Raw genomic sequence first — 23,434 nt, 5'->3', positions numbered from 1 at the left:
ATGTGGGGCTGGGAGCGGTGTTGTCGCAGGTTGGACCGGAAGGGGAGAAGGTGGTGGCGTACTTCAGCCGGGTCCTGAACAGGAGCGAGCGGCGCTACTGTGTCACACGACGAGAGCTGTTGGCTGTGGTGGCGGGGGTGAGACACTTTAAATACTACCTGTGCGGCACAGCATTTGTTGTCAGAACTGATCATGCTGCCCTTCAGTGGCTGATGTCTTTCAGGGAGCCAGAGGGACAGGTGGCTCGCTGGCTGGAGGAGCTCCAAGCCTTCAATTTCACCGTGGAGCACAGAGCAGGGACGCACCATTCTAACGCAGACGCCCTCTCTCGCCGCCCATGTGCTGCAGCTGGCTGCCGTTACTGTGAGAAGCGAGAGGAAATAGAGCGGGAACTCACGACAATAGACGGAGCAGCACAGCTCGCCTGCAGGGTTCTTCTGGTGGTGGATGCAGCGGAGTGGAGGGCACGGCAGGAACAAGACACAGACCTGCTGCCGGTCCTGCAGTGGCTGGAGAAGGGGGAGCAACCCCTTTGGGATGAGGTCACTGGGTTTTCCATCTGTACCAGGGGGCTGTGGGCCAAGTTTGCAGCTCTCAGGCTGAAGGAGGGGGTGTTGGAGCGTGCCTGGAAGGATCCTGCCACGGGGGAGGAGAGGTGGCAGGTTGTGGTGCCAAGGTCGCTGAGGTCAGCTGTGCTGGGAGCCTGCCATGGGAGCACTGGCTCTGGCCACTTTGGGGTCTCCAAGACTCTTCGCCGCCTCCGCCAGGGCTATTACTGGGGTCAACAGCGGAGGGATGTGGAGGACTTTTGCCGCAGCTGTGATGCATGTTCCTCACACAAAGGGCCACAAGACCAGTCCCGGGCTCAGCTTCAGCAGCAACCAGCAGGAGCCCCAATGGAGCGAGTAGCTGTGGACGTCATGGGCCCATTTCCTCGCACAGACAGAGGAAACCGCTATGTTCTTGTGGCCATGGACTATTTTACCAAGTGGCCGGAAGCATACGCCATCCCAGATCAGGAGGCTGAGACGGTCGCTGATGTATTAGTGGAGGGGATGTTCAGCCGCTTTGGAACAGCAGAGACCCTCCACAGTGACCAGGGGCGTAACTTTGAGTCCAAGGTATTTGCTGCCATGTGTGAACGCCTTGGGACTAAGAAAACCCGCACCACCCCACTTCACCCCCAAAGCGATGGGCTGGTGGAAAGGTTTAACAGGACGCTGGCCCAGCAGCTAGCCATCCTTACCTCAGAACACCAACGGGACTGGGATTACCATCTTCCCCTTACCCTCATGGCCTTGTTATGACCCAGGGTCATTATTTGCGGTACGGTGTTGTTATTGTTTGTATTTGTATTCAGTGTTGCTTGTTTCCAGGTGGAGGCCACCCATTGGTGGAGGAAGGAAAGAGGCCAGCTACAAAAGGGGTTGGACTGGGTCGGCGAAGAGACTTCCTGGTTTCCCGTGAGCTGTGTGTCTGGGGACAGTCGTGGTGTGTGACTGCACGGGGCTGCAATATTAATGCTGGAAAAGGGGTTGTACCTGGGCTTGGTAGCTGTAGGGGTGGGAAGCCGTTTTCTTTTATTCCCCTCTTTTCTCCTGTTTCGGGTAGGGAGACAGGTTAGAGAATTGTATTTTGTTTTGGGATCGTGGGAGGTAAGTTAGCTTTGTTTTTCTTTCTAGTGTGTTTCGTTTGTTGTTTTGGCATCGCCCACCCTGAAGCTTGCTACCTGTTCAGTAAATAAATTAACCAACTCTCGTCATTCTGCCGTGGTGTGATTTTTTTTGTCGTTTATTATGTATCGGGTTTATCTTTTTGTTGTGTTGCACCCCGGCTTCGGGCCGGTGTGTAACATAAATGGGGGCTCGTCCGTTTGAGGGATTTCGGGGTCGTTTGTGTGTGGTGGGGTTCGTGTGGGTGTGTGGGGGGGGGTTTTTTTTGTGTGTTTTTGGAGGTTGTTTGTGTGGGTGGCCGCGGATGGAGTTTGATGTGGATAAGTTTGCCGAGGCGCCTTCCTTGCAGCAGTTGAGTCGGTGTCGGAGGGAGGATCTGCTGCTTATTGCGGGCCGTTTTGATGTGCGAGCGCCGGCGGGGGTGAAAAAGGATGATTTGCGACAGCTTGTCGCAGTGGCTTTGAGCGAGCGGGGTTTGCTGTCGAGCGTGCCGCTTGGTGGTGGGACGGGCGGGGCGGCTGTTCCTCCTGTGGCCGCCCCCTCTGTGGCTCCTCCTGCTCCGGTGGTGGGGTCGTCGGCGGAGGAGCTCCAGTTGTTGCTCCGCATTAAGGAGGTGGAGTTGAGTGGTCACCGGTTGGAGGTAGAGGCGATGCATTTGAGGGTGAGGGCGTTGGAGTTGGAGCGCGGACCTCCACCGCGTGCCCCTGACTCTACGCCGCCCACGCCTGCGCCCTCTGTGCTCCCTGCGCCGCCGGCGCCTGGTCCCACCCCGGCTCTCCGTCAGGATTTTGATGTTGGGAGGCACATTAAATTGGTGCCGCCCTTTTGTGAATCAGAGGTGGAGTCGTTTTTTCCTGCTTTTGAGCGTGTGGCTGCCGCGTTAAAGTGGCCGGAGGAGGTCTGGGTTTTGCTGTTGCAGTGTCGGCTGGTGGGTAGGGCTCAGGAGGTGTGGGCTAGCCTGTCAGAATCTGAGTGCTTAGATTATGGTGTGGTTAAGGCTGCCGTATTGCGTGCTTTTGAGTTGGTGCCTGAAGCGTACCGTCAGAAGTTTCGGCAGTGTGTGAGGGGGGGGGATCAGACTTATGTGGAGTTTGCGCGCGAGAAGGGTTTGCTCTTTGATCGGTGGTGCCAGGCTAGTGAGGTTAAGGAGTTTGCACAGTTGAAGGAGTTGATGTTATTGGAGGATTTCAAGGGGTGTCTGCCGGAGCGGGTGGTTGTTTATTTGAACGAGCAGAAGGTCGTTTCCCTCGCGAAAGCGGCGGTTCTGGCAGATGAGTTTGCTTTGACGCACAAGAGGGGTTTTTCCCCTCCGTTACGTCGGGGTTCTAGGGTTTTGCCGGAGGTGGGGGGGGGGCGTTCTCCCCCGCTCTCGCGGCGTGGCCCTACGGTGGCCGCTGGGGACCGCCGATGTTTTTTTTGTCATGAGCTCGGTCATCTCGTTGCTTCTTGTCCCGTGCTGAGAGCGAGGGAGGGGGCGCGGGCTGACATTTCGGGGGGGGCCGTGCAGTGTTGCTCCGCGGTAACCCGCCCTAGCTTAATGCCGGTTGGCGTCGTTCCGCGGGGGATAGATGAGGTGTTTCGACCGTTTGTTTCGACGGGGTTTTTATCGCTGTCTGGTGATGCGGGGGACCGGGTTCCGATCACCATCTTGAGGGATACAGGGGCGAAGCATTCGGTGGCGCGGCATGGAGTTGTGCCTTTCTCTCAGCAGTCGTACTGTGGTTCTGATTTGCTGGTGTGGGGTATCAAGGTGAGTCTTTTACGCATGCCTCTCCATACGGTTACTTTGACCTCGTCCTTCGTATCGGGCGCTGTGCGGGTGGGGGTTCGAGATCAGTTGCCAATTGAAGGCATTGATCTTGTTTTGGGAAATGACTTGGCCGGGGGAAAAGTGTTTCCGGCTATGCCGGAAGTTATTGAGTGTCCTATTTTGGATCGGTTATGCCAATTCCCGTCGGAGCTGGGTGACCCCACAGTTTATCCGGCAGGTGTGGTTACTCGTGCTCAAACTCGTCGCTTGGGTGGTGAGGTGGACATATCCGAAATGTTTCCGGACGGCTTTGAGCCGCATGATAGTTCTGTTCCGGGGGTAGATGGTGGGACGGCGAAGGTTTTTAGTATGGTGTCGGAGAAGGAGGCAGCAGGTATCCGCAGGTTTGTGTGTGGTCAACTCCGTGACGAGGCAGACCTGAGCACGCTGACCTTGGGAATTTTAAAAAAGAGATATCAGACACACAACAAATGTGACTCATTAAGGCCAGAAGTAAAAACTTTCATGAAACAGGTGGTGCAAGAGGAACTGATGAAAATGCAGGATAATGATGAAAGTGAAAGTGACTCAGAGACTAAGAAGCTCCAGAACAAAAGGAAAAGAGAAAATGGAAATGACGAGGTCATGAGTGAGAGTGAAGATGAATCCTGGGCAAAGAAATCACAAAATAATCATTCAAGCTCATCATCAGAATCTGAGGTTCAAGAGGACAACAAAACAGAAAGTAAGGAAAGCAGCAATGATGAAGAAAATGCCAAATCTCAAGCTGATGGTGAAGAGCCAGAGGTGAAAAAATCACAACAAAAGAGAAATGAAAATCGTCAAATTGACAGTGACGAGTCTCCTGATGAGGAACTCAGTGAGGAAAGTAACTGCAGTGACAGTCCAAAGAAAATGGGGAGAATGAACGTCGAGACAGTAACCAGCAGTAATGATGAAGGAAGGAGAACACCACTGAGTGATGCAGGAAACGAATCAGATGGAGACTGCAAGTCAGAAACGAGTGACAAAATTAGGAGCGACGAGTCTTCTGACAGTGAAAAAGAAGATACAAAAGTGGAAGAGAAAATCAGTGACCCAGACTCAGTTTCATCACTACCTTCTTTGGAAGATGAAAAAGAAAATAAGACTGATAAAACAAATGATAACAAGATGAAGAAGAGTGTGAAGAAAGATGAGAGCACCAGAAAACCAAAGTCTAATGACAAATCGGTGGCGAGGCTTGAACGTTATATTGCCCTCTGTGGCATGAGGAGAAATTACAAGAAGCTGCTGGAGGACTGCCGCTCCCAGGTGGCTGTTCTGAAGAAGGAGCTTGAAGAGCTTGGTGTACATGGTCAGCCAACTATTCCGAAATGGAAAAAGGTCAGAATGAAGAGAGAGCAAGCTCAAGAACTGGCTGCTCTTGATGTCAACAACATCATTACCACACAAGGTCGACCTACACACAGGGGTGCCTCAGCAAGTCAGAAACAACAGGACTGTCCGTCCTCTGGATATCAGCGCACTCTAAACTCGGAATCAGACAGTGATCAGGAAAACAATACCCACAGAGGTCGCAGGAAAATGTCCGAATGGGCCAACCTGCAGGGGATCATCAGTGATGACACAGACAGTGACTGATGAGTCTGTTTTCCCCCTAGGAAGTGTTCGATTTGTTTGTTTGTTTTAATGTTTTTGATACTAGGTCTAGCATCTCTCTAATGAGATGCTTGATTTTAGGTGGGGGGGTGTTATGACCCAGGGTCATTATTTGCGGTACGGTGTTGTTATTGTTTGTATTTGTATTCAGTGTTGCTTGTTTCCAGGTGGAGGCCACCCATTGGTGGAGGAAGGAAAGAGGCCAGCTACAAAAGGGGTTGGACTGGGTCGGCGAAGAGACTTCCTGGTTTCCCGTGAGCTGTGTGTCTGGGGACAGTCGTGGTGTGTGACTGCACGGGGCTGCAATATTAATGCTGGAAAAGGGGTTGTACCTGGGCTTGGTAGCTGTAGGGGTGGGAAGCCGTTTTCTTTTATTCCCCTCTTTTCTCCTGTTTCGGGTAGGGAGACAGGTTAGAGAATTGTATTTTGTTTTGGGATCGTGGGAGGTAAGTTAGCTTTGTTTTTCTTTCTAGTGTGTTTCGTTTGTTGTTTTGGCATCGCCCACCCTGAAGCTTGCTACCTGTTCAGTAAATAAATTAACCAACTCTCGTCATTCTGCCGTGGTGTGATTTTTTTTGTCGTTTATTATGTATCGGGTTTATCTTTTTGTTGTGTTGCACCCCGGCTTCGGGCCGGTGTGTAACAGCCTACAGGTCGGTAGTGCAGGACTCCACCCAGTGTACGCCTGCCCTGCTCATGTTAGGGAGAGAGCTGAGAACTCCTGCAGAGTTGGCTTTTGGGAAACCCCCGGACGCGCCAGAGGCACCACCGGGCCGGGACTACGCAAGGAAGCTGCAGGACCGGCTGGATTCTGCACATTCCTACGCCCGAGAGCAGCTGGCGAAGGCAGGCCTGCGCCAAAAGAGGAATTACGACATCACCACTAAAGGGAGGCACTTCCGTGCTGGGGAGCTGGTGTGGGTCTACAGCCCAAAGAGGAAGAAGGGACGGTGTCCTAAACTGGATAGCAGCTGGGTGGGGCCTTGCAGCGTCCTAGAGTGAGTGGGGGAGGTTGTTTACAGGGTGCAGTTGCCTCCTAGGGGGAGGATAGTAGCGCTGCACAGAGACCGGATGGCCCCCTACAGAGGACAGTCCCTCCCCTCCTTTCCAGAGGGACGTGTACAGAGCGTCCATGACCCTGCTCAGAGGGGCCCCCGACCGGGGCTGCGTTCCCCCCCCTCGGACTCTTCACCCCAAAGCCCCGAAGCTCTGCGTCCTCCTCAGGGGCTCAGGAGGTCAAGGAGGGAACGTAGGCTACCGCCCCGCCTCAGAGACTGTGTCGTTCCCTCGGGGACGAGGAACTTATTGCTGGGGGGGCAGTGTAACGATGGTTAAGTGTTACTGGACAGTGACATGTTGGTTTTCTCTGCACACTGTTGTTGTTCCTTTAAGATTCATGTTTGGTTGGGCTGCAGGAAGTAGTGAGGGTGGTGTACAGGAAGGGGTGGGGGGACCTGGTTGTTCTGTGTGTGTGCCAGGCTGAAGAGAGGTGTAGTTCGAGAGCGCTTCCCCCTGAGTTAACAACCCGCTGGCTTATGTGCCGAATAAACGGACAAACTGAGACCCCAACCGTCTGGTTCTTGTGAACGTTACAATATTTACAAGAATTAACATTAAAGGCCTGCATATATGACCTCGGTTTTTCAACAAGTTACTCGCCTTTTGAACCGCGGTGTTTAATGCTTTGTTGTTTATACGTACTTTGTCTTGTTGCATGTGCATGATGTCGTCGTGTGGGACCTCTCTTGACCACAAGAAATGTTCTAAATCCTCCTCCATGTCCGCACCGTATGGAGCCCCGTACCGTAGCACCGCACCCTTCAACTGAAACGCTATCAAAAAGGAGCAGGATCTTTTGCGTGATCCCGAGTTTGTTTTGCGAGATCTCGCAAAAGTTTTGCGAGATCCCGAGTTTGTTTTGTACGGAGCCCCGCAGGGGACATGGGAGAAAAAAAAATTAGGGAGAAAAAAAAAAATTAGGGAGAAAAAAAAAATTAAGACGGACTTTTGCGAGATCTCGCAAAAGTATTGCGAGAGCTCGCAAAAGTATCGCAAAAGTTTTAGCCGCATTCTTCGGAGGCCGCCAGCTCGAAGCCGACCGGGAGGTCGAGGCACGATGTGCCGGGAAAGCGGTGTTCCTCCGGGCTGTAGTAGGTCTCGACCTCCCGTTAGCTTCGAGCTAGTGGGTGTCAGATCTCCAAAAACGTTGGAGCACTTTTGCAAGTATGTGATGTCTTGTAAACCGAGCAGGTATCTGACGTTTACACAACTACATTCACGCCTCAAAATATCTTAAAAGTGTATTTTGTGACCCAGAAAGAGTAATATTACAACTAAGTAGCTGCCGCCATTGTTGGAGTTTTGCGAGATCTCGCAAAACAAACTCGGGATCTCGCAATACTTTTGCGAGCTCTCGCAATACTTTTGCGAGATCTCGCAAAAGTCCGTCTTAATTTTTTTTTTTCTCCCTAATTTTTTTTTTTCTCCCTAATTTTTTTTCTCCCATGTCCCCTGCGGGGCGCCGTAGTTTTGCGAGATCTCGCAAAAGTCCGTCTTAATTTTTTTTTCTCCCATGTCCCCTGCGGGGCTCCGTAGTTTTTGTCTGCTTCCATTTGCCTTTGCACTAGGATGATGTCGGTGTAAATGTGCAGTCATATTCATTGGATTCCCACTAGTGCTGTCAGCGTTAATCTCCTTAAAATGACATTAACGCCATAATGCGGCAAATCTGTTAACGAGTTACTGCGGATCGGTAGATTAGTTCAGCCATATTTTCTTTATGTCTTATTAATTTGATAACCCATAATATTGACTATCGCGTACACACAGTGTTGGGGAGTAACGGAATACATGTACCGCCGTTACGTATTTAAAATACAAAATATGAGTAACTGTATTCCGTTACAGTTACCGTTTAAAAAGGTGGTATTCAGAATACAGTTACTTTGTTGAAATAAATGGATTACACTGCGGTACTTTCCTGTTTCATATTGTCGCGGGTCAGGACTGTTTGGGTTTTGTTTGACAGCTGCGTTCTGTTGTTCCAGGCGGCAGCGTTACGGTTGCCATGGTTACAGGGCGACGCTCTCTCTCTCTCTCTGCGACTGTGTGTTTCCTGGGTGAGAGAGCGCCTTTTCGTTGTTGTTGTTGTTGTTGTGCTAAGCTAATAGGCAGAATGCTACAAGCATAGCTCTAAAGAATGTAGCATCATGGGCAGTGTAGTCCGTGCTGCAGGGAGAATGGACTGCCATACACGTTATGGGTCTGTGAGCGAGGAGGGAGAAAAAGGGGAGTGGAAAGGTACGAGTTGTCATCGAGGAAAAACGGGAGCTGGAAGCATGTAAATATAATAACAACCACTTCAGCCAAGAAGAGTGCCTGACGAGCCCAGTTGTAAGTAAACTATTAAGACTCGACTGTACACCGTGTTCGTGTTTTCCTCCGAAAACAATTGGAGCAGTCTTTCAACGCCTCTCTCTGTCTCTCGCAAGAAAAGTTGACCCACACAACAAAGTAAAGCTATTTTTCGGCTACGAGCCGACAGAGACCCCGCCGTATTAGTCAGAGGTCCCTTTACTACAGTTCGGAGACGCGGACCTTCAGTAATAGTAATAAATCACACAGCATTAGTACATTCACGTTGTTGTAAAAAGCATGATAATATATTAAGTAATCCAAAGTATTCAGAATACGTTACTGTCATTGAGTAACGTAACGGAATACGTTACAGAATACATTTTGGGGCATGTATTCTGTATTCTGTAATGGAATACATTTTAAAAGTAACCTTCCCAACACTGCGTACACATACATTTTAAGAATGTATTCATATATGTGTTTATGCCAGAACATCAAACAAATCTTATATGAGTTTGTATTAGATTATTATATAATTATTATATAATCTAATATAATAAATTAGATTATAATATAATATATTATAATATAAATACTCTAAATAGATTATATTAGAGTAAATACAATCTGCAAAAAAAAAAATGCAAATCACCCAAACCTAGCTGGACCAATAATGCCCATGATCAGTGTATTTACACTTTTGACTCTACATCATCATCTGGTTGTGTGTTAGTCACACAAACTTGAAAGGCAGTTAGTAGGTGACAGTTCAAGAATAATGAGTACACTTTGCACTGTAAGCACTCCTTCACTAACTCTGTGCTATTCTGTTTACACATAATTCAGGAACAGGCATCAGGAACAGGCTACGGGCTCGCGCACACCGCGCACCCATGCCCAGTATCCTGCTAGCCAATGTTCAATCCATCGAGAACAAGCTTGATGACCTCAGAGCCAGAATCAAGTTCCAGAGAGACATTCAGGACTGCAACCTCCTCTGCTTCACCGAGACTTGGCTGAACCCAGCGATACCAGACCACGCCATGCAGCCGACGGGGTTCTTTTCGGTTTACCGCATGGACAGGACAATGGAGTCGGGGAAGAAAAGAGGTGGTGGAGTGTGTTTGATGGTGAACAACAGATGGTGCGACAGCACAAACATCTCCCCACTCACACGCTCTTGCTCGCCCAATCTGGAGCTTTTGATCGTTAAGTGTCGCCCTTTCTATCTCCCTCGGGAATTCACTGCGGTCATTGCCTGCACTGTTTACATTCCGCCTCACGCGGACTCGGACACTGCCTTATGTGAGCTACATGAGGCTCTCACACATCAACAAACACTTCACCGAGATGCCGCACTCATTGTTATGGGAGATTTTAACAGAGTGAATCTCAAACGGACATTTCACAACCTTCACCAGCACATCAACTGCCCCACCCGGGGCACGAGGACATTAGACCACTGCTACACCCCGTTCAAGAACTGTTACAAGGCTCAACCCCTGCCGGCATTTGGAAAATCGGACCATTCCGCCATCTTCCTCATACCTGCTTACAAACAAAGGCTAAAGCAGCAACCACCAATCAGGAGGGCGGTCGCTCGCTGGACGGACCAATCGGTGGCCGCGCTGCAGGACGCACTGGATGACGCAGACTGGGACATGTTTCGGCGCAGCTCTGATGACATCAACATGTTTACGGAAGCGGTTGTGGGATTTATCGGGAAACTAGCGGACGACACAGCAGAAAGAACTATCATCCGAACGTTTCCCAACCAGAAGCCGTGGGTGGATAAAAACATCCGCGACGCTCTGAGATCACGCACCGCTGCCTACAATGAAGGGCTTGTCTCCGGTAATATGGACCTATACAAGGCTGCGTCCTACAACGTGCGCAGCGCGGTCCGAAAGGCAAAGCGGAGCTACGGGGAAAAACTAGAGTCACAGCTACAACAGTGCGACTCTAGGAGCCTGTGGAAAGGACTGCGGACTATAACGGACTATAAACGACCAGCTTCTTCAATGATGAATGCCGATGCTTCACTGGCTGATGAGCTGAACACGTTTTATGCTCGCTTCGACGCCGCAGCAATTAAAACAACAAACGGCTGCGCGCGCTCGGAGTGCACCAGTGAAGAAAATGCATTCGTCATCACAGAGCATGCCGTGAGGAACACCTTCAGGAGGGTGAACACCAGGAAGGCAGCAGGACCAGATGCAATCCCTGGCCGGGTCCTTAGAGCCTGCGCTGATCAACTAGCACCGGTGTTCACGGAGATCTTCAACCTCTCCCTGGCCCAAGCTGTGGTTCCCACGTGCTTCAAACGGTCCATTATTGTCCCTGTTCCAAAGAAACAACAGCCCGCTTGCCACAATGACTACCGTCCAGTAGCACTGACTTCAATTGTGATGAAGTGTTTTGAAAGACTGATGAGAGATCACATCACTTCTTCACTTCCTCCCACCATCGACTCACTTCAGTTTGCTTACCGGACTAATCGTTCCACAGACGATGCCATATCTCACCTGCTCCACACATCCCTGAGTCACCTGGACACTGGCAGAGGGAATTATGTTAGGATGCTGTTCGTGGACTACAGTTCAGCATTCAACACAATAATTCCCTCTAAGCTTTTCACCAAGTTGACGGATCTAGGACTCAGCTCATCACTGTGTCAGTGGATCCTCAACTTCCTCACAGACAGACCCCAATCAGTGAGGGTGGGAAAACAAGTCTCCCCCTCCATCTCACTCAGCACTGGAGTGCCTCAGGGCTGTGTTTTAAGCCCCCTGCTGTACTCACTGTACACTTATGACTGTGTAGCCACATCCGACACCACCTCCATTGTCAAGTTTGCTGACGACACTGCTGTTGTGGGCCTGATCTCCGACAACATCGAGACGGCCTACCTGGAGGAGATTAGGAACCTGGAGACCTGGTGCCAGGAGAATAACCTCCTCCTAAACATCAGCAAGACTAAGGAGCTGATCGTGGACTTCACTACAAAGCAGGCGAGGAATTACAAACCCCTCATCATCAGTGGCACGCCAGTGGAGAGAGTGGACAGTTTCCGATACCTGGGTGTCCACATCACTCAGGACCTGTCATGGTCCTGTCACATCAACACCCTGGTTAAGAAAGCCCGTCAGCGTCTCTTCTTCCTCAGAAGACTTAGAGACTTTCATCTGCCACTGAAGGTGCTCAAGAACTTCTACTCCTGCACCATCGAGAGCGTCCTGACGTCAAACATCTGCACCTGGTTTGGGAACAGCACCAAGCAGGATAGACGAGATCTGCAAAGGGTGGTGCGCTCGGCAGAACGCATCATTCAATCAGAGCTCCCTGACCTGCTGTCCATCTACACCAAGCGGTGCAAGTCCAAAGCTAGGAAGATTATGATGGACCTCTCCCATCCCAACAATGGACTCTTCTCACTGTTGAGGTCTGGGAAGCGCTTCCGCTCCCTTAAGGCCAAAACAGAGAGAATGAAGAGGAGCTTCTTCCCCCAGGCTATTCGGGGCCTGAACCAGGTGTAGGACTGGACTCTCCCAAACACGTCACTATAAGACTGGACTCTCACACACGTCACCACACGCACCACCACACATTTCCTATAATCCTATAATTCCTATAATTTATAATCCTTATCTTTATAATCTCTTCTGCTATTTGCACATTCTTTACTGTAAATTCCTAAGTTAATTTGTAAATTTTTGTAGTAAATTGTAAATATTGTAGAACTTTTCTTCTGTCATTTAATGGTCGGGCATTGTACAGCTACAAGCATTTCACCCCCATGTCATACTGTGTATGGTTGTGTGTGTGTGACAAATAAAATTTGAATTTGAATTTAATTGTCAAAAACCACCATATTTGTATTTTACTTTTCTATTAATTCAGGAAAATGTCTCACTGACTCCTTACGATAACCTTTAAATGTGCGTGCAAAATGATTTTGAGACTTAAAGGAAACAGAGATGCATATAGGATTTTAAGAAATTTATTCGTTAATTTTTTTCCACAAACCGAAAATTATATTTAGTTACAAAATTTTCAATAATTTTTTAAGGTCTGGTGAAATGGGAGGAAACATTGTGACAGTCATATGAAAAGCTGGGATGTGATGCTGTTGTTTCATCAGCTAAGAGAACAAGACCAGAGAGATCAGCGTTGTGACAAAGAGCAGACGGCCAACAGCTGTAGTGCCAGCAGTTGTACTACTGGGCTGTGATGTAGTTGTCATCCCAGCACTGTTGCAGAGGTCACCCTGGCAGCAGCTGATTTCTGCTGCAGTGATTCCTGTGATCTGTGGAGATTGTGTGCTTGAGCAAATCAGCTTGGAGGCGCAGCCCTTTACAGTCACCTTTTGTCCTTCTGCAGTCACTGAGGAAATGAAAGGAAGGAATAACAGAACATTTGTCTGAGCAGAAAAGAACAAACATGCAGACACTGAATCCTGTCGGTATATTACTTGCTGATGAGATGCAGTGGTCCTCATTTCCGTTGCAGTTTAGAGTTTGTGTGCAATCGTTTCCAACACATTGGAAGCACTTTTTCCCATTTGGAGATGAGATGCTGCCCTCTGTTGAATACAGAAATATTTGTAATATTTGTTTCCCTGCTTATTTTAACTGTGTGCCAAAAACATCAGCTTGGAAAAAAACCCAACAGAAAACAATATGTTACTAATATGTTTGTTTGAGAATTTTCAATCAGGAAATTTTCACAGATTGATTATTTTGCCCTGATCTATTCAAGCAAATACGACGATTGACCCACTTTAAAATTTCTCAACATATTTGATAAAAAGATTTTTTATTTTTTAAGTTTCAAGAACAGGAAATTAGATTTCAAAATACCAAGAAGCATGATAGAAATTACCAGGGGCATCTTGAGAGTTGCAAAGATCAGAGGTGCAACACTTGCTGGTAATTAGAGTTCGGGCGCCTCCAAAGTTGATTGAGGCCTGAACACACTCCTCAGCCGCAGCACAACTTTTACCTTTAATATCAACCAGTTTTGAACCACCTGCAACAAAAAGACGAACCATTGAAAACTGAACCAGTTTAAAAGAAGAATAAAATAAGAACTATACAAAATCAAACCTGCGTATGAAGCTATTCTGACTGATGCACACTGAGTGTTGGAAGGACATTCTTTTGTTGTCTGAGCGCAGCTTCCAGAGAGGTCCGGTATGCATTCGTAACATTTCAAAGCACAGGCTGATAAAACAAAGATAAAGACAAGTAAACTTTCTCTTGCTTCCAATGCATGGACATATTCTAAAACATTCACTAAAACAGTTTGAAAAATAGATGGCTAACAGTACAATAAATAGTGCAATCATTTGTAGAATTGACAAACCTTTACTAAGATGTAATGACACTTGTTGTAAAAGCATTAAAAAAGAAAACATTTCATTGAATATTACAGAACTTGCTGGTTTAAAAATGTTAAAGAACAGATAACTGAACAAAAACTTGCCTTTAGGGAGCAGCACAATCCCAAGGATCAGCACAAAGATCTGCATTGTGTGATGGTCAGATAGAAGTGAATTTCTGTTTAGTTTCTGTTCAGTTTATAAGTAATTCTTATTGGGGGGAAGTGGTCTTCTTGCTGTGACCACTCCTTAACTCCTCCTTTGACAATGAAAGAACCTGACTATCAAAAACAAGCCTTTGAAACAGCATATATGTATATATGAATAGACTTCATAGAACCTATATCTAGATAATTAAATTGGTATTAGTTAGAATTCTCCAAAGTTAAAATAGAATAACATAGAATACCTGAATCTCAACATATGTATGAGGAAGAATAATATCTATTAAAACTAGTTTAAAAACCTGTTTAGTTCCAGTTTGTTTATTTGTTTGAAGTTTTAGTGATAATAAAATGCCTTATTGATTTTTGTATCAGTGTATTGATGACAGGTGGCTATATATATGCTTCTATTCATAGCTGAAGTTTTAGTGTTATTAAATTGCTGATTTTTGTATCATATATTTGATGGAATATTCTTTAAAGTCGTTTCATTCTATTGCTAAAATATGTTTAGGCTGCATTTAGGCTGCAAATCATTTTCTTTTAGAACGGACGTGAATTGTTTTTTTTTTTCTTTGATAACCAGTGACTGTTTCAGTTGTCAGCAGAGTATGTTTTAACCATGCAACCACTCTAGTGGCACTGAATGAAAAAAAAACTGACTGTGATGCATGCTACATGCATTCTACAATACAACATATATCTTTAAAAAACCAGGCCCACCAGTTCTCTCTTTCATTTTTACCATACTTTTTACAAAGGTAATAACAAGACAGAAATCTGTATTTTCACCTTATAAAACATGTTAAGTATCAGTGCATCAAAACTGAAACACAGTCAAGAATGACTTGAATTTAAAAACTATTCTCGCATTTTTATTAGACATGTGCTGAGAGAAGACACTTTCTTTTCCCGCTCACCACCTCTGCACAGGCTGTAACTTTATCTGTAACTATCAGAATTCCTGAGGACAGTCCCAGGACACTATAGAACAAGCAGGACTCAAAGTCTGAATAATTATATTTATTTTATGTCCCAGTGATGTTTTTTTTTTTTTTCAACATCCCATTCAGCTGCACTTCTTTTGTCTTTGTGTGATCTGATCAGTGAAATAAAACTGTACATAAGAGCAGTTAAACACGTGTCAGCAGAGCAGACGACTGTATTCAGAGAGGGCCGAGGACTTTTTCACACCATCCCAGATACGAGCTGCATAGTGAAACCTGTGAAAGCAAAGAAAGTTAAGACAGGAAACAGAGGGATAAACTTAAACGAAATCCCAATAATGTCTCAAGATTTCACAAAATTACAGTGACATAGTACAAAGAAGAAAAAAATCCAAATATTATGCATTTCTGCACCAACCTTAATTATTAACACTTTTACTTTCTTTATATGGCATGGAAATATGTTTCTTTTCACTGTAGTATTTCATTTTCAATTGATATTGTTTTAAGCATGTTCAGAAAAAAATTAACCTGATATCCCACAGCAAGAAATATTTTTCACTACTCTGAAAGTTTTGTGCTTGTAGGTACATGCAGCAAGTTGCACCTCAGAAAACTATTTCACAACAAACCACCAGCGCTCATTTTCTGTTGTTTACAAAAAACAAAACAAAAAGACAGCAGGTTGTAGTCACTGAAAGTAAAGGGAAGCAGAGAGACCCCTCATCTCTAATAGATATTTTGCATTTCTTCCACAGGGATTAAAAACTGTTTCTATGAGAGTTCAAAAACAATGACATTTATGATGGCTTTGTTGAGCAAACCAGTTTAAAACATAAAACTGATTCTCACCCTGGGTGCAGGATGTATTTACTTGGTTGTCTCACTTTTTTTACCATGGATTAGTCACCTACACTTTTTGAATAGTGGAATATGAATAAAATAATTATTCATTTATAAATAAATAGTACTGATATGATGTTTACCAGTTTTTCTCAGTGAGAATAGTGTGTGACAGCTGACAGCGGGGCATGGCCAGTATTTGGCTGCGGAGTTTTGAAACCATGGTGGAAAAGGCCGGGTGTCCTCTATAGCCGGGGAGCAGAGAGAACAGTGGGTACGTTCCTGACCCTAAACAACGTACAAAGATTCATTTATTTTTCACACAACACACGAGATGTCACTTGAGTTTTACCTTATGAGAAGAATAAATGTTTGTAACCTGCTTTGGTCAAATTATCCTCCCCGTCATTTTCCTGCACAGGAAGCAAAAACATATTGACCTCGGTTGTCAGATAGTCCTGCCCCAGGCCTGGGAAGACATTGCAGTCAAGCATGGATAATGTTCCTGAGAATAAAACACATGTTATAGTTGTGGCCAGCCTGTTAATCCACTTCAGAAGTGATGCTTTGTTTACAGGACTTCAAAACCAAACACATTCACTAAAAACCTTTGAACAGTCACAAAATATCATTTTGCTCACAAGTACAAAGCAAACAAAAGGTTTTCATCTAGAAACACCATAAACCTGATGGAGCCTTTTACCACTCCTGAATGCACATTTAGAACTTTTGGGTTAAATCATCAGTGATATGTATGGAGGTCAGAAGAGAGGCACAACAGTGATTGTCTACAGCCATCTGTATAACATGGTAGAGGGTCATAGTTTGGGGAGGTATTTCAGCCAGTGGTGTTGATAGAGTTATGAATGCAGAAAAGGATTAATTTTGACATTGATCATGGGAGAATGATCCCAAACACACTGTCAATGCCATGAAAGCATACCTGGCTAGAAAAACACTCACAGGAACACTATCAGTCTGGGGGTGGGCGCTATAAACCCCCCACCCAGAAATTCTTCTACCCAGCAACTGCGTTGAGGATATGTCTCTATATACTCCTGGATAAGGAAAAATAGCAACAGCATGAGTATCGGATGAGCAAGGGAATGAGACTCGCTATTGTTTGACTTTCACAAGGAGGATGCCAAACAAAATGGGGTAATTTGCGAAACATGCTGTAAAATTATGCCCCTAAAGGTATCAGTACCACAAGTTCAACTGCAAAATTAAGACCAATTTAAACTCTGCATGTCAATGTCTCCCCACACCAAAGAAAACCTCAAATAAACCATCTGTGATAACAGTGACTGTTCTTGGTCAGTCGTTTTTATAGTCATTATGTAGACTTTTGTCTCTATAATTTGAGGTCATCACATTTTTTTATATGTTGTAAAGCACAAAGGAGCACCTTTTTAATTTCAGTTGTTTTGTCTCGTTAATTATTGCTCAAAGTTTTTTGTGCTGCTATGATCTTTATTTGTTAAAGGTGTAGTGTTGACCACAGAAAGAGACTTACTGTGACAGCATAGTCATTTGTGAAAAATCCCTGTATGAAACTGATGGTTACTGTTAAAATAAAACATGTCAATTCATTCAGATTCTTTGTAGAAAAAATTTAAATGAGTACACCAGTGTCATTTTTGGCACTGCATGATTGAAAATGACACTTGTTTTGGAGGTTATTTAAACATATCGCGATATATATCATGTATCTTGATATAGTAAAAAAATTACACAATATAGATTTTCCTCATATTGCCCAGCCCTATATCAGTCATGGATTGGCCTCCCCAGAACTTGGACATCAAAAATAATTAAAACTGTTTGCAATCATCCATAGAAAATGTAACAAAAGGCAGCCAACGTCGAAAGAAGAGTTTTGACTGTCCTTCAATAAATGTGGAGAACAGTTCCTGAAGACTGCTTAAAGAAATGATAACAAAGCTTTCCTAAGAGAGTTCAGAAGAGAAAAAGTAGTCATTCCAAATACTGACTTTAAAGTTTCGTATTTTCCTTATACACTGCATTTCCATTCATGTTTTGAGGGGTGACTCAAGATTTGCACAGTAAATGGTAAATGGCCTGTATTTGTATAGTGCTTTTCTAGTCCCTAAGGACCCCAAAGCGCTTTACACAACCAGTCATCCACCCATTCACACACACATTCACACACTGGAGATGGCAAGCTACATTGTAGCCACAGCCACCCTGGGGCGCACTGACAGAGGCGAGGCTGCCGGACACTGGCGCCACCGGGCCCTCTGACCACCACCAGTAGGCAACGGGTGAAGTGTCTTGCCCAAGGACACAACGACTGAGACTGTCCAAGCCGGGGCTCGAACCGGCAACCTTCCGATTACAAGGTGAACTCCCAACTCTTGAGCCACGATCGTCCCAGTACTTTAAATGTAGATAATTTCTTACCATTTACTTAACTTTTTTTTGCCACCATATCACATTCATTTTCTTCTACCAGCTCCCTTACTGGCATTCATTACTACTTACACATAAAACATTAACATAAAGAGAAATTTGTTGTAGTTTTGCACCTTTGTATTTGAGGTGAGAATGAGCCATTAATTTGTTGACCACCATATGCATGTTCTTCAGATTTCTTGGGCAGAAATCATCCCGTCTGGCCTTGTTCTGGAGGAAAACTGGGGGAGAAAGAAATTTAAACTTTGACATGCTTAAATTTGGTTTGTGTGTCAAATATAGCGCGTCAGCATTAAACAGCCACCTATATGTGGATAATACTCTGCTCCGTCATCACTGCCTGAAGAGCCGGTGCTGTCGTGGCTTGCAGATGGTGTGGAAGGTTTCAGCATCTCAGCAGTCTGAAGAAACCTGTCCATAAAGGTGACACCATAATATAACTTCAGCTGTGGAATCAATTTGTGTCACAAGAAGCAATAATAATGAGAATTAGATCATTTTACTGAGTGGAAAGAGTACAGGTAAAATTTGCTTGGATAGTTACATATGTAAATATACAGAATCTGCCATTTTCCTGCTGTGCCAATGTGAGATGCTACTTGGCAATAGCCCTGGTAAAAACCATTGTTTGGTAATCTGACATTGATTTTTCACCAAAGGATGCCAAAACAATACATAATCATATCAATATTTGTGCTGATTAAAACTGTAGCTTTCTACTACAGAGATATCATTTTAAGCTATGTACAAAGCCAGTGAAAACTTGCTTTTAATGGCAATATTTTCAGCATTAGGCAAGAATGCTATGCAAAGGGAAAAGGTTTTTAATCACATAGCCAGAGTTGCTCAGATTGTTTGTTATGCTGTGTGAAGAAAATGAGTCATGAACTGATCCAAATGGATTGTGGCGTACAAAAGGTAATAAATGTCAGCACATGTTAGATGGGCATGGAGTCTGACATTTTACACAGGTCTGGATTTGCCTGTTTAAAATGTCAGACTGGCTGAAAGAACAACATTGCTGAGCTTATGAAAAAGCAAAAACAAATATCCTTTTAAGATATAGCATGAAATGTTCAGCATTCCTTTGAGAGTATTGGGCTTTAAAATTATAATCACAACCATCTTGAGAGCACAGGTCCATCGCAGACCTAAAATACTCACCTGTAAAGGTTCAAATCAGTGAACCAGTCTTGAACCACAATTACAACATGGCACACTGTAAACAGGAAGGCAGCGATCTGAAGAGACTGTAGAAGAATTATACAGAGAGTACAAACATGCTTTATTTGTAGAAAAGAATAAATACGATCACTAAACCAACATCAAACAATGAATCCCAAAACTAAAGTGTTTAGCACCAGCATTCATATTATTATATACTGTCCTCCGCAGGCCAGCCACATACCTGCATCTCAACATATGTATGAGGAAGATTGTATTCTGGAGGTAACTTCCGATCATTGTTGATAAGATGATCCAGAATTGATGGGCTAAGCATTGGCTGAAGAATGACATTTAAACACAGTGAAACATGTTGTTGCTTCAGCACAACAAATCCTTAACCACAGTTAGACATCTTGCAGTTCCAAGGTTAACATTACAGACAGTTTGTACCAACTTACATTCTGACAGCAAAAAGAAAATACTACAGTAAACTGTAGAAACTGTCATTTCTAATCACAATACTTCATTCATACCTGCGTATCCAAGAAGATAACTCTCTCCTGTGTGATGAAGAAATCAATCCCTGTGCTCTGATTTCCACCTCTTTCCTTGATTTCTTGAGTCTGGGGTCTGAATACAAAACTCCTGTTCAAACAAACACACGTTTTTATTCAATATCACCTCCAAAGAACTGTTCAAGTGATTTTTCTCAAATTAATTATTAAAGTACTCGCATTGATCCTTTAAAAAAAGAAATGCATCTGTAATTATCAGACAAATATAGAGTATTATATTGAGTATATTTCATATTAGAAAAATCACATGGCACACCACCAAACAAAATGTTACAAAAAGCATATTGATAATTTTTCCCTGCAGGAGTGGAACCACAATCTTCCACGACACACCTATGTGCCACGGCTCAGTGGTTGGGAACTAGATGTTCTGCGTTTTGATGGCAGGGATAAAATGTATTCAGACAAGTTCTACGGTTGTATTACCTCATTCCCTCTTAACTTAAGTAGGCATTTCACTTGAATAAGGGAAAGTGCCTCCTGGGCACCTCCTGGGTTATGTGCGTCACACTCTGATGGATGCATCGGAGAGGAATTTAGGAATCAGTTTGTTGCCCAAGGATATTTGGCATGCAGACTGGAGCACCTAGGGTTTAAACCAATAACCTTCTAAATAGTAAATGAAATGCGCCATCTCTTGAGCTTCAGCCATCACATCGCCGTTCCCTACAGTTTGTGTGTTGGATCAATTTAAGTGAATGGCAATTATAGAGTACTTTTCTATTATCAGTGACCACTCAGCGTGCTTTAAGACAAGCCAAAGACCTTTTTCCTGTCTTTTTGTGTAATTAAGCACTTTCATCATTTCAAATCTTCTGCAATTTAAAAATCACCAGTTAAGCCTATGTGCATGAGTTTGGCCCAAACCAAAACACTACTGATATTTCTCACGTGAGTCATGCGGATATTGCTCAACAAGGAGGTTTTTGCCAAACCATCAGGGACTCCAAATTTTTAAATGCAAGTCATGAAATAGTATCTAGTCCGGTGTAACTGAAACTTTGGCAATCATTTCAATGCAACTGCCGCCAACCTCCATCCAGGAAATACAGATTTTTCCCAGTGGTTGCTATACAGGTGTGGAATGGTCTCTAACTGGTGTCCCATTCATTTCATCCTAACCCATCAGCATGATTGTCACAGGTCCAAACTGAACACCGTATATTTAGTTGTCATGTGTCTGCAAAAACCTCAGTAGTGTGTGTAGTGCAGAACACTTTACATCTTGATCTTATTCTTTAACCTTACCTTTGATCTTCCTCAGGAGTGTTGGCAGATAACAGCGACATGATGGTGGATTTCCCAGTTCCCTGCAAGCCAATAACTCCCACCACCAACATGTCTGTCTGGTCCCTCAAATACTGCAACACATCACAACAACATCACTCAGTTTCCTTTGATCACATATCATAAAGTAAACTGAAAGCACTGTTTAAATCTGCAAAATCAACTAAATGTATTAAATGCTATGAATTTACCTCCATGGCACTGTCACACCAATTCATCTGATCATCCACCAGTTTAATGCTGTGCTTCATTTTCTCCGGAGGAAGGAGTTTGGACTGCCCAACCATGGCTGGAAGTCACATGAAAGCTTGTGGCCTTAATTATTGCACATGAACATACTTTTGAATTTGGAGAAGAAAATAAAATGTCTTTTTGTAGAGTCTATAACAACTCACGGTCCAATGCACTGCTCGATGCAGAAGCACTCATTCCTCTGTTTTGGATCTGGTATACAGGCTGAGTAGGTCGCTGCCCTTCCCTCTCTATCTTAGAGGGTGGACCAGAGGACTGTGCAGCCGACTCAGTAGGTGTCCCTGGCTTCACTCCATCGTCCCTGGCCTTCATTAGCATGATGGGCTTCTCAAGGACTGGTGTTCCACTGACAGGTGTATTTTGTGAGGGCTTAGCCTTAGAATATATAAACAACAGCACGAATTGGAGATGGAAGTGCTTCGTAAGCACAAACAAGTACGGCTCGTTTTGTTCTGGCATTGTGAATATTCTTTGATTTTGGCTATTCTTCCTATTCGGTTAGGGTAAGCAAAATGATACCTCACAAATTTAAACTGTAGACTATAGTTTGTGGTCTCAAAGACAAGCCCACCTACCCTTTCTCCGGGAGGTTTTGCAAGAATGATGGGGGTCTTCTGAATTAGAGGACCTGGTGGATCCTCGCTTCCATCCTGGAAAGAAAATGATTCGAGTAAGTATTTTGATGTAGAGAAGATAAAATCAGAGGCCAAAGCAGTATATCGTTTGAAGTACCCTTCGCTCTCTCGGTTGGTAATCCCGATCTCGACTGGGTCCGGACAGATTTTGCCCCGGAGGGCCAACATCTCTGTCCCCTCGGCGTCGCCTCCTCCTGCGCCCTTGCCCATACATGCCGGGTTGACTGTGACCGGACTCGGACATATCGCGACTCACCTGGAACAGCTGATGTTTACAGAAAGCTTGTAAATGACGGGTAGTAGAGCCGAGATAAAGCTATTATTTATAATTAAAATTCTGTTTCCTAAAAGACAGACCTCTAATACCGACGCCTCAAGGTATGGCTTTTAATATCGTTAACATTTAAACGTAAAAATTAGCTAGAAGCTATCATTATAAGTCAACCCTAACGGTGGTTATAAACAACGCTAGCCAAGACTTCCTGGTGAAGTGTTTGTTTCGTGGCTTGGCGTTTGCCGTGTACGGTTCAACTGAGCGGATAAGGAAAGCGATAATGTTCCACCCGCCTGGAAATCTCTTTTGTACAAAACAAATGCATCTTGTTCGTCATGTAAAAGAAGTCGATTTGAAACACAGTTAAAACATGACTAGTTCCCCTGTCAGGAACTATTTTATCACAAATATAATATAATATAATATAATATAATATAATATAATATAATATAATATAATATAATATAATATAATATAATATAATATAATATAATATAATATAATATAATATAATATAATATAATTAGTTTTAATCATTGTTTTGAAATCTGAAATTTCCCCAGTAATGAAAGCTGTATAACAGATTTTTTTCATAGTTTCATCCTAATTTAAAAATGAAGTCAAGTCAAAGTCAAATTAAACTTTATTGACTTGACTTCATTTTTAAATGAATGAATGAATTAAATCTGATAAAGCTGTTACACAAGAACATTTTAATCTATATTTCAAAAAAGAGTCACATTTTTAAAAATTTGAATAAAACTTGACTTCGACTATTTAATTATGCACTCATTTGGATTGATCTCGGGTTAAGTAAACCCGCAGTATTTTGTGTTTTGTTTTGTTTTTCTCTCTTCATAAAAAAAACAAGAAAAACGGCATGCTCAGCTCCTAGCCAAAAAATCTATTGAATTGTTTAATTTATAAAGTTAATCTATTTATCGTCAAGGACTTGCAGCACAATCTCAATTTCAACTAGTAATTAAAAAAACCCCACTGTTTTAATATGACACTGATCTAAACACATCTGGA

The 23,434-nt window shown here is 44.1% G+C and overlaps 3 protein-coding genes across 5 annotated transcripts; 1 reads left to right on the top strand and 2 right to left on the bottom strand.

Moving 5' to 3' along the window:
* The first annotated feature begins 1,304 nt into the window (after nucleotides 1–1,304).
* Nucleotides 1,305–5,719, top strand: LOC145431792 (uncharacterized). The gene has a single exon (XM_080307898.1). The coding sequence runs from the start codon at nucleotides 1,858–1,860 to the stop codon at nucleotides 5,065–5,067; it is 3,210 nt and encodes a 1,069-aa protein (XP_080164024.1). The 5' UTR covers nucleotides 1,305–1,857; the 3' UTR covers nucleotides 5,068–5,719.
* A 6,707-nt stretch (nucleotides 5,720–12,426) lies between these two features.
* LOC113032507 (uncharacterized) lies at nucleotides 12,427–14,108 on the bottom strand. 2 transcript variants are annotated; one of them, XM_026185459.2, is made up of 5 exons: nucleotides 13,807–14,108; nucleotides 13,548–13,664; nucleotides 13,324–13,470; nucleotides 12,914–13,024; nucleotides 12,427–12,825 (listed from the first exon to the last, which is right to left on the bottom strand). In XM_026185459.2, exons 1-5 carry the CDS (start codon nucleotides 13,970–13,972, stop codon nucleotides 12,584–12,586), a joined length of 783 nt encoding a protein of 260 aa, XP_026041244.1. In that variant the 5' UTR covers nucleotides 13,973–14,108; the 3' UTR covers nucleotides 12,427–12,583. The 2 variants fall into 2 exon arrangements, with proteins under 2 accessions (XP_026041244.1, XP_026041245.1); XM_026185460.2 differs by having other exon boundaries at nucleotides 13,927–14,108.
* An 886-nt stretch (nucleotides 14,109–14,994) lies between these two features.
* On the bottom strand, nucleotides 14,995–22,629 carry smg9 (SMG9 nonsense mediated mRNA decay factor). 2 transcript variants are annotated; one of them, XM_026185457.2, is made up of 14 exons: nucleotides 22,486–22,629; nucleotides 22,226–22,393; nucleotides 22,069–22,143; nucleotides 21,637–21,868; nucleotides 21,433–21,530; nucleotides 21,203–21,315; nucleotides 19,913–20,024; nucleotides 19,621–19,716; nucleotides 19,377–19,462; nucleotides 18,517–18,623; nucleotides 18,326–18,433; nucleotides 16,156–16,281; nucleotides 15,920–16,064; nucleotides 14,995–15,209 (listed from the first exon to the last, which is right to left on the bottom strand). In XM_026185457.2, the coding sequence occupies exons 2-14, from the start codon at nucleotides 22,370–22,372 to the stop codon at nucleotides 15,131–15,133; spliced, it is 1,524 nt and encodes a 507-aa protein (XP_026041242.1). In that variant the 5' UTR covers nucleotides 22,373–22,393; nucleotides 22,486–22,629; the 3' UTR covers nucleotides 14,995–15,130. The 2 variants fall into 2 exon arrangements, with proteins under 2 accessions (XP_026041242.1, XP_026041243.1); XM_026185458.2 differs by having other exon boundaries at nucleotides 22,226–22,620.
* Nucleotides 22,630–23,434: the final 805 nt, after the last annotated feature.

Source organism: Astatotilapia calliptera, chromosome 11, assembly GCF_964374335.1.
Source record: "Astatotilapia calliptera chromosome 11, fAstCal68.1, whole genome shotgun sequence".
In the NCBI taxonomy this organism is placed as follows: Eukaryota; Metazoa; Chordata; class Actinopteri; order Cichliformes; family Cichlidae; genus Astatotilapia; species Astatotilapia calliptera.
This window is presented reverse-complemented; position numbering and strand designations above follow the sequence as displayed.

Bases quoted from the DNA above. Each gene is read 5' to 3' on its own strand.
- LOC145431792 (XM_080307898.1), top strand. From the start codon at position 1,858: ATGGGGGCTCGTCCGTTTGAGGGATTTCGGGGTCGTTTGTGTGTGGTG.
- LOC113032507 (XM_026185459.2), bottom strand. From the start codon at position 13,972: ATGCAGATCTTTGTGCTGATCCTTGGGATTGTGCTGCTCCCTAAAGGC. The intron at 13,471-13,547 runs GTTTGATTTTGT...TTTTTGTTGCAG, and splicing joins CAGAATAGCTTCATACGCAG to GTGGTTCAAAACTGGTTGAT. The intron at 13,025-13,323 runs GTAATTTCTATC...TGTATTCAACAG, and splicing joins CAACTCTCAAGATGCCCCTG to AGGGCAGCATCTCATCTCCA.
- smg9 (XM_026185457.2), bottom strand. From the start codon at position 22,372: ATGTCCGAGTCCGGTCACAGTCAACCCGGCATGTATGGGCAAGGGCGC. The intron at 18,434-18,516 runs GTGGCTGTTTAA...TTTCTCCCCCAG, and splicing joins AGAGTATTATCCACATATAG to TTTTCCTCCAGAACAAGGCC. The intron at 16,282-18,325 runs GTGCAAAACTAC...TTTTATTCTCAG, and splicing joins TTCTCACCTCAAATACAAAG to GAACATTATCCATGCTTGAC.